This window comes from Thunnus maccoyii, chromosome 3 (genome assembly GCF_910596095.1).
Source record: "Thunnus maccoyii chromosome 3, fThuMac1.1, whole genome shotgun sequence".
In the NCBI taxonomy this organism is placed as follows: domain Eukaryota; kingdom Metazoa; phylum Chordata; class Actinopteri; order Scombriformes; family Scombridae; genus Thunnus; species Thunnus maccoyii.
The window spans coordinates 18,901,912-18,912,533 of record NC_056535.1 but is presented as its reverse complement, the minus strand read 5'-3'; the positions used below and the strand labels follow the sequence as shown (position 1 = coordinate 18,912,533).

Below are 10,622 nucleotides of genomic sequence, written 5' to 3'. Positions count from 1 at the left end.
CAAAGCATTATGGAGGCAGCTGAAAAAACTGCACTGCTAATTAGTGCATTTTTGAAGACACATCACTTTGTTTTTTTTCTCCTTCTTATTCTAGATGATTGGTCACCAAAAACAATCATTGCCATGTTAATGGCTGAGTTCCGGTGTTGTAGACATTTTCCTACTCAATTTGTTTCTCAGTGCAGGATAATGATATGTCTGAACATGTGATTATCCGTGTAAAGACCAAAGACAACAGGTTGCATTACCAGGAGGTGGTCGGTGAAACTACAGTGCCATTGATCTCCAATCTCTTCAAAAATCATTAAATTACTAGGACTGTGTTTGTCACACATTCCGAAATAAATCAGCATGTACAAAGGTGATATGCAGTGAGCTAAACACGCTTCCAGTAAGGTTTGAAGACAGGAGCTGGTCATTTAAGATTCAACTAGGGTGAAACAGTATTGGACATCAAATTAAATGATAAGATAAAAAGATGAGATACCCCAAATTTAGACCAAAAGTACTGTAAGACTATAAGCCCAGCGGTGCTTAGGGCTAATTGCAAACATGCTCATAAAGACAATGCTAACATAAAGATGTTTTAAGGATATAATGTTTACTGTTAAACATCTTAGTTTAGCATTTTAACATGCTAACATTTGCCAATTAGAATTAAACACAAAATAAAGCAAAAAATAACACTGATGGGAATATTATTAGTTTTGCTGGTATTTGATCAAAGACCCAACTGTTGGACAAATTCTTATTTTTACTTTATGATGATACTATATGAAAAGTCAGGGTTCTGCCAAAGAAACTGGGATTCATACTCTGGGGACAATGAATGTCTGTACTAAATTTTATGGCATCTAAATTTTCATCCATCCTCTAGTTGTTGAAATATTACAGTAGATGACAGAACATGCTACTAGCAGGCTAAAGGTGACAATAAAATTAGATTTTTAGTTACATTGTCCCTCATGCTAAGAAGAAAAAAAGGCCAAGTACAACACAGTAATCGATGTAGTAATGAATACATAGAGGCCACAAGAATAAAAGTAAAAAGAGCAACACGCTTAGTTAGCCCAGCAGTAAATGAAGAGTCATATTGTATTAGCAACACATTAGCCTCAGACAGCTAATGGCCAACTTGGTTAACATTAACTGATCACAGAAAAACAAATCATCTTTCACAAAACAGCTAACATAAAATGAGTAACAACTGTACAGAGAATGGTCCAACAACAACAACATGTGGGGAGTAAATAAAAGAAGCCTGTCTTGTTTGGTCACAGATCTGACAAAATGGTGGCCATAACAATGTCCGTTAAACTGTAATGGCTCGGCTGGGGTTGCTATAGTAACACTGCTGGTGGCAGAATGAGTTTCCCTCCCAGCACAATGGAGCGAGGCGACTTCTTAAACTAATACTGCTGGTTGTAGGAGTTGTAATAACTGAGGTGTTTGGGTTTATCCAGTTAATTGCACACAAGCTGGTGAGGTGGATGAGCAGTAATAGAAAATAATGAACCTCTTTTTGAAGTACTTGTAGGCTACTTTGAGTATTTTCATTTTATGTGACTTTCCACTTCTGCTCCATTACATTTCACAGGGAAATTTGTATGTTTTATCTCACTGCATTTTTCAATGGCTATAGTTACTAGTTAATTTTTCAGATTTGTACATTTATAGATTTTATATACAAAACATAGTGCATTGTTGTTGATTAGACTATACCCACCGGTATGTATAACTAGAATAATATAACAGTGACAGGGGGAATTCTGCATTATGTGTGCTTTTATATATTTAAATATTCAAATATTTTATATGCATTACTTTTACTCATAATGGAGCATAGGAGCAAATAAGACTGACAAGCATAAGTTAGTAATGATGCAGTACTGAAGTAAATCAAAATAATATTCTTTGTTAGCCCAAGAGATTCACCTACAACCTTTATGTTTATTCAGTGTGAGATGTTTGTTTTTCATTTTCCTTTATTTCCCTGTCCTGCTAATTAATTGTAAACATTCTCATTTAGACTTGTCTTCACCTTCATCCATCATTTTCAGAGTTAATTTCTAGAGATTTCTGACGGCTTGTAAAAGTCTGGCATTCACCTCATATGAACCAGAAAGCAGCTGCTGATCTTCTGCACAGAGTTGTTCTGGCTGTTTTTCAGTCTAGACTGAAAACAAAATGTGATTGGTCATTTTGCCATTAACATCAAAAAACTGCCTGAGGGAATCAGGCAAGCAAAGCTACTTTCTTCTCATAAATAACTCCCCAACACACACTTCTAATGACTTTTATGCCTTTGTTTTTCATTTTTTAAATCATAAATGGGCTGCTACCCTTGCTGTTGTATTACTTTTGAGATTTCAGATACTCCTGTATATATCTTAAACATTTTAACATGCAAACTTGTAATTGTCCAACCTATAGCAGCTTGAAATTAATGGCTGTCTCAGAAGCATGGATGAGACAGTAATGTTTGTAATTATTTTCTAGTGGGAATCTCATTTACTCATATAGGTTTCAGCTGATTGATTAGCAGTCAGGACAGCATAACACACTCTGACACAACAATACATTGGCATCTAGAGTAAAAGACAAACAAGTACAGTCAAAACAGGTCCAACAAATCAGTGTTCAGTCTGGCATTTATGTGATGTGATATGATTTGTTTCAACTTCATCTAGTCCTATAATTTTATTCATTATTGTTTTACTTTACATCCATATACTTTTCTACTTCTTATACTTCTTTTACTGCATCCATTAAATATTTGAGTATATGCTTTACTTTATCTCTCAAAGCTTTTTGTTTTTTCTATAAAAACAGTATATTGTTTTAGAGTATCATATTGTGTGATCCAGTGGTCTGATGTCCTCTGGAGTCATCTGGGGTGTCGATCTGTTACTAACCTGTGTCTCTCCTCGCCCTGCAGGTGACTGATTGGAGTAAGCCAGAACAGCTGGGCCCGGTGTACGTAGGTTACTTAAACCACTGCTGCAGCTCATTCACTCTCTCTGCTTCTCCCTTCAGGCACCGTTTGGTTTATGTTACTTTAGTCATTTATTTTGCTTTTATGCACCTTATAACACCCGCATACACATCTTCCACTCACATCACACTCCAGTATAAGTGTTTAGTTTATTATTTAATTTCGCTTACTTTATTTAATAAATTATCTTTTGTTACCTTTGTATGGTGTGTCTCCCTTTTGCTGTGGCCAGCCAAATCATAACAGGTGGTAATCGTTGCACTATACATAAGAACAATTTGTCATTGCTCAAAAATCTATCTGTAATACAGATTTGCCACCAAAAGAGGTCAGCAAAACCCTTTTTTATAACAGTGCCAATGGCTTAATCATCAGTGGATCATCAGAAGACAAAAAAACCCAAACAGTATAAGTATCTATGAAGATTACAATCTAGACTCGCATATAATATACAAAACAATCCTTTATTTATTATATACAACACTGAACTGCTTCATCATCATGAACTTCATCATCACATTTTCAATCAAGTTATAGGTGTTTTGTTTTAGAAAAACATGAACTTATTGTAAAGGGGCTGAGGAGGGTTATTACACTGCAGTAAGAAAGTCATACTTTTCCCTTCAAGAGCGTATGTAGCACACTTCAGTTACCATGGTGACACTGGATTTTTGTGCAAGGAAATGGCTTGCTTAAATGCATATTCAAATAAATTCAGTTAATCACCACACATTATCATACACCCATGTGGATTCAGAAAGAGAAAGTCATTAATTCAAATATTTATGTGTGTGTAATAAACTTCCAACTGATTTTTTCACATTTTCAGCCCACAGAAAACCAGTCAGTCAAAACCAGCTGAAGTCAGTCAAAAACATCCATCATCTGTTTCTTTAATTGCCGTGATGATGATTACAAACACCCCTCTGATGAAATATCTAAATGTATAGTCTAAAATGTTACAATATGCCAAGTTTTAGTTCAGGGAAATAGTTTATATGCTGAAATCTTACAAAACATCAATTTATCATGAGTTCATAGAAACAGGCTTGTTTTCAGAGTTCAGATAATCTAATGAGTTTTTAAATGTTATTTTCATCTTAAGAAGTATGAGAATTTCCCCAGCTCCCAAAGGAACACATAATACTTCAAATTGAAAAAAACAAAATCATCAGATTTGTATTGTATCATTGTACAGCAACAAAATGCTGTAGCACATATTTCTATTGGTTTCAACTTTCTGATAGAGCCTCATTTAGAAAAAAAGATCTTTGGAGAGCAATGTTGTTATGGTCTTAGAATAATGTTTACAATCAAGTTGTGTGGACTATGAAGGCAAAATACAATTTGGCTATTTGTAGAGGTACAAAATATATTAGACTCCTCCTTCGGGAAGATATCTTCTGTCAGCCCTCCCCTCCGCTGAAAGAGTCGCTCTCCTTTCACTGTCTTCCTCAGTGGCATCTCAACCTGATGACAAAAGCAGCAGACACTGTGTGGAGTTGGACTTGAGCTCTGTGATTTTTTAAATGTGTATGGTCATATTTGCTCCGGTAAGTTTAATTTCTCTATAGCCTTGTCATTTATTGATTCATTTATGTTATAATCAATTCTGCTTCATTTTTTATTCTAATGCATATCAGATTGAATGAGCTGTACTATAAGGTGTGATCTTGATGTTGATTTAAAAATTGACTTCAAGAAATGTCTGTCTGGTTTAAAATCAGTCCAGTTTGTTGATGCAACATGTGCCATTATGTGTAAAAGTAAGGATAATTCTTTTCAGAGTAGTTGACTCAGAGTAAATCTCCCATTCTTTATTTGAAAATTTTGCAAGTAAATGATGTTCTGATTTTATCGTGTAAGACAGATGAAGACAAAAAAAAATGACACCCCTCAGAATGATATATTACATCTGCAAAATGAATCTCACTATACTGCTGTGGCCACCCTCCTGCACACAGTGAGCAGCTCTGTTAGTTGTCTTCCGACCTTTAAATTATTCACGTTTTGTTTTCAATCCAATTATAAATCTTAATAATCAGTCCTGTATTTATTGATGTGTATACATACATGTGATTATGTGAGACACACACTTACACATACTGATTTGAGTTTTGCTGCTGAATGCAAGTGAATTAATTATCAACAGATGGTGATCCTTATATGACATTAGCTTTTGTTTTCATAGATTTTTGCCATTTGTGCTTTTGCAACATGTGGAGGATACTTTGGTCATCTCCAGGTTAAAGTGGACTGTGCAGACAGGAGGCAGAGTAACCTCAGCATCAACATTGATTTTGGGTATCCTTTCAGGTAAAGTAATTGTTTGTGCTTTCTTTGACATTACGTCTGCTTGAAACAGAGCAAATTCACTGAGCTATGGTAAAACATCCATGACATATATAAATTTCATATACTGTATTTAGGTTTTACCATTGAAACCACTGGATAAATATCTTATGAATACATAAACAACGACTATTAATTACTACATATTTTTCTCTCAAAATTTGGTAATGGTAATGGTAATCTCAGTAACATTTATATACAAAGAAGAAGCCCTAAATAGTCATGAATACATGCAGGTTTGTGGGAGTCAGTCTATTTTTTAACTTTATTTATTTACAATAAAAGAGGCCCATGAATAGCACACAAAAACATATTGCAAACTATGTACAACCCAGGGGACTCAATTAAGTAGGGTGAGTTCAGCTAAAGGTTTTGGCAAAATGTGCTTTGGACTATATCGGTCATATATGTGTCAAGTCCAACTGAAGTGATGTTTATTTCATTTAAATAGGTTCTTGACTACCAGTCAACTTGAAGTCACCATACATTGAAATCCGTTTGTCAGATTTCATTTTTAAATCTATCTTTAACAAAACTGAAAATACTGAAAGTCTTTTTATCTTTTTGTTCATCACAACTCCATTTAAGGTGCCATACTGTTTGAGTTGGACAATAAAACAGTGAAAGCAGGGATTTGAGTCAGTCTGTTAAGATTTGTGTACCTGAAATCTACCCAGAATGATCAGTAACTGAATTATGTAGGAAATATTAACTGCTACTGCACCATATATGAAATACATATGTGCATTAATAGCCAGTTGATAGCCATTGATAAAACTCTGTATATCTTCTATCTCAGGTCTCTTGTACCAACTACACAATAGATAACTCTGCATCATTCAGTTCAATCATTCATTAGCCATAGCCTTGTGTAACAGTTTCCCCTTTGCCTCATTGATCTTGTTTTTAATATGTTATAGTGTTTAGTAATTGTAGCTGTAGTATTAATAATACATGTTTATGTAACTAAAAGTGAACTTGTTGGTGTTTTATTGTGCTTGCATCTCAGTCACTTAACCTTAAAAGACCTATACCCTCACAAAATCATAATAAAGATCAACAACATTCATCATTCTAACTGACCTCTCTTGTGTGGCCAATAAGAAGGACCATTTTCCTATTATTAAACATACTCCAATATGAGTTATGTCACTAGATGAATAATTTCATATTTGAGTCATTCATAATAATAATTCATAATTCCCCTATAAAATCATAAAGCTATTTCAGTGCACAAATTGCTACAACCTACTAAAAAATAAGTGAGAGCAACCACAGTGATCGAATAAATGTGTTTTGCTATCTGAATTACAAAAATCTTTCTATTTTTTCTTACATGTAAAATCTTGAAAAATAGTCTTTAACTTTGCAGGAGTCAAAGAGAAACAGGGATGGGAAAAATACATTTTTCCATTTTTTTCTCCTCAGTTTATCATTGGATCTCTAAGCAGCTACATCAGGTTGCAGGTGCATTCTGCAAAGAAAGATGTAGCAACAAAGTGCTGAAGTGCTGTAACATCAAAAGAGACCTCTTGAGGTTCGAGTCTTGACTGATCGGCCTGAGAGTACATTTTGGTCTAATGATGCAGTGAAACATTTTAGACTCAGGGCTCTTAAATTGGTCTGGCTTCCTGCTCAGCTGTCCAGCTTCCTGATCTTAAATTGGGCGAGCTTAAAGAGAGGATGGCTCCTCTCCACTGAGCCTGACAACATGATGGAGTAGGGCTGCACAGTTTTTTAAATCTTTTTGTCTAGCTGCCACTTTCCTGAGATATGCAGTGATGATTACTGTGGACATGTCTGCTTAGTCTCTAGTTGTTTTTGATGTCTGGTAAAATCTCTTTGTCACTGAATCTCTTAATTCACATTTTAAAATTATTACAAATCATGTAAATGAAACCATTTAAATAGATTAAGCTAAGGAATGCTTAGTAGCAATATTTATTGCAATCATCCATGATTTTTTTTTGTTACCCACATACACATAAAAGAAAGTGTGTTCATTAATTTAATTGTTTACTTGTTGTTTACTTTTTAACTTACAAAATCTTTTTCAAATTTTACAATTGCATCTTATGATTCAATTATAATTGATAGATTTAAGAACATCTCAGGACCACTGAAGCTATTTTTCTTGCCTTAGTAAAATGAAAAACCTCCTTGTCTAACTGAGTACCTTCCACATATCTTTGAGAGCAGACGAGTCATCATTATCCTTAGGATGATGAATTGTGTGGTGATTGTGGTGTGAACCCTCTGGTGTTGTGGTGCAGCATTGTGGTCGACCAGCCCCATGCTCCAGAGTCAGTGTCAGTGATGGCCAAGTGTGTAATTAACAGTTCAACTGACTTGACTGTTATCTGTTTGTTAGTACAGTGAAACCCACTGTTGTTATGTATAAATGGTGACTTCTTTCCAACTGAATTTTAGTGTTTTTTCAGTTCATTTGAAATGTCATACTAATTCAACAGTGTCATTTCAGTGTTGTGAGTCTGTGGGAGGCAAAAATCCCCCAAAATTAACACATTTTTGGACTCTGCATCTGGACAAGACAGATGTGTGTTTGTTTTGCACACTTTTTGTACACTGATTGATGAAAAGGTGATGACTGATGACTGAAATATCTTGACAGGTTATTATTAATTATTACAATGATAAATGTATGCTTACATTTCAGCAAAAATATTTATTTCTTACAGTTCAACACAAATCCCCCTGCTGTCTGCAAAAGGCAATACTATTAGGCTACAGTGCTATGCTTTGAGGAATCGCTATTACTAAAACACGCAGGAAATCCAATTTTTCTGCCAAGGTTTAAAGTTGAGATGAAATGAAAAATGCCTTTTTAACCCTTTTAGATCAAATCCCTGGTCATAAACCTATTTAACAATATATGCAAAAAGAAATATATAGAAAAAAATCAATTTCTTTGTATTCTTATATCAAAATCTGATCATGTTTTCTTCCTCTAAAACAAATATGATGTATGCTTAGGTAGGCTTGAACCAATTCCTTTCAACCAATAATATCATGACATCCATCTATCAATCAATCTTAAACTTTTAGCAGCAGACAGCTGAGATTCATTATGACACGCACACTTCAAATCAAATTCCTCCCAACGTCATGTCCTGTCTGCCTATCCTGTTTCACTTGGAAATGCGTCACGATTTGAATGGCCAAACTTCCCCAGTATTTCCACAGTATTTTTTGTGGTCATTTCTTTATTTATTTATTAAAACTGTGTCCTACTCCCATGCCATGGTGACCAAACCCTCCCCATACACACTGCAAGATCTCCAAATATTCAATATTGTTACAGTGACACAGCAAACAAAATATAAAGTATTCAGACAACATATGCTTCAGCACTTTTTGAATGATGAAACAATAACAAAAAGGTCATTGAATGTCATGATAAATCCTCAATGACTGTAAGACATAAGGGGCCAATGTTCACCCCAAAAATATAGAACTTCTCTTTGCAACTGTCTGATAGTGAGATGGAAACTGTTTCACATTCCAGATGTTCTCATATTTCTTTATATCATGTAGAAAAACGAAGCTGTAGAACTGCTTGCCTTTTCCCTCTGGCAGCTTCTTCATGAATCTTGAAGAATCTCTTCCTCTGTATGCAAAACCAAATTCAGAGAAGACTCATGGGAAAGAAAAACGCAGACTTATTTCCAATAAGGAATCATTCGGTTTCTCCACTGTGTTTCTGTATTTTATTGAGCTTGAACTTTCCAGTTTTTGCCATTTTTAGCTTGCTAATGAAAGTACTCTCAAAGTTCCAATGAACAATGGGCGTCTCGGCTGTTTTAAAGCGACATGTTTCCTACAGACTGAATCCCCTCACATGTCAGTTCAACAACAGTTATTTTTTTTCTTTTACAAACAGCCACTGTAAACGTCCTCTTCCTCTCTTGTAGATTACAACAAGTGCATTTCAAGGCTCCCTTGTGCGAGGCAAAGAGAGAAGAGATTATCTTCCTGGATGGCAACTTTTCCTCAGCTGCTGAGTTTTTTGTGACCGTCGGTGTTTTTGCTTTCCTGTACTCTCTGCTGGCAACCATTGTCTACGTCTTCTACCAGAACAAGTACCTAAAGAAAAACAGAGGCCCACTTGTGGTCAGTGAGTTTATCCCTTAAACAAACACTCTCAAGTGTGCTCAAATGAATTACTGTACATACAATATTATGTGATCATTTTGTGTTTGTATGATATGAAATATGTTGAATTAAGTATTTAATCCTGTGTGTGACTTCCTCCCTTTCTGTCTTCTTTCCAGGATTTTGTTGTTACAGTGATCTTCTCCTTCATGTGGCTGGTCAGCAGTTGTTGTTGGGCCAAAACTATTTCTGATATCAAGACGGCCACAAACCCAACACAGGTGCTCCTGCTCATCTCCGCCTGCAGAGCTCAAGAGAACAAATGCACAGCTACCCAGGAGCCTCTCTGGTCACGTCTTAATACATCTGTGGTAAGTATTCAGTCAACAAAGGAGACATAAAACTGGATAAAACAGTAACCTTCAAACTAACATTTCCTTTTTGTCCTTTTTTCTACCTCCAGGTTTTTGGTTTTGTTAATGTTGTCCTGTGGGTTGGAAATATTTGGTTTGTGTTCAAAGAGACAGGCTGGTACAAGACTGGTCAGAGATACCCAACCAGGAGTGCTTCTGGGAAACGGGCCAGTGAAATGAGACAGCGGCTCTACAGTGAGAGCAGCTTTGACCAGCCAGAAGAGAGTTTTGGTCCACAACCCTCCAGACAAGACAGTTTCAATCAGTCAAAGGGGGATTTGAGTCAGCAGGTCCACAGACAAGTTAGCATCAACCAGTCACAAGTGAGCTTTAGCTTACCACAGACATATCTTGGTAAACCGGTCATTTATGACAGGGAGAATAAAGCCTCCCAAGGGCCAATGATATTTGTCAATGAGATGTGATTTTGTCTTGGCTTTTATCTAAATGGAAACATGTTTTATTGGCATTAACATTTTCACATGGTGAACACATGATTATCACTATAGATAATGTAATGAAAATGACATTGATACATATATTTGACATATATATGGCCTTTAAATGTATATGGAAAGTTTTTTGTTTTTTATCCCTGGACACTTTAATGTACTTGTGTTTTTTAGAAGCTGATTTAGCTTGAATCTTTATTGATTAATAATAATCACCGTGAGGGTTTTGTTCTGTACATCTGAGATCATTTGGCAGTCAAACTGTGTGCGCTATACAATACAGTAAAGTATTTAAGT

The 10,622-nt window shown here is 35.5% G+C and overlaps 1 protein-coding gene across 1 annotated transcript; it reads left to right on the top strand.

The window, feature by feature from the left end:
- Positions 1-4,524: 4,524 nt before the first annotated feature.
- On the top strand, positions 4,525-10,298 carry synprb (synaptoporin b). The gene is made up of 5 exons (XM_042407111.1): positions 4,525-4,548; positions 5,187-5,311; positions 9,280-9,478; positions 9,640-9,831; positions 9,924-10,298. The coding sequence occupies exons 1-5, from the start codon at positions 4,525-4,527 to the stop codon at positions 10,296-10,298; spliced, it is 915 nt and encodes a 304-aa protein (XP_042263045.1).
- Positions 10,299-10,622: the final 324 nt, after the last annotated feature.

Excerpts from the sequence above, each read along its gene's own strand:
- synprb (XM_042407111.1), top strand. The coding sequence starts at position 4,525 with ATGTGTATGGTCATATTTGCTCCG. Across the intron at positions 5,312-9,279 it reads GATTTTGGGTATCCTTTCAG|ATTACAACAAGTGCATTTCA; the intron begins GTAAAGTAATTG and ends CCTCTCTTGTAG. Across the intron at positions 9,832-9,923 it reads CACGTCTTAATACATCTGTG|GTTTTTGGTTTTGTTAATGT; the intron begins GTAAGTATTCAG and ends TTCTACCTCCAG.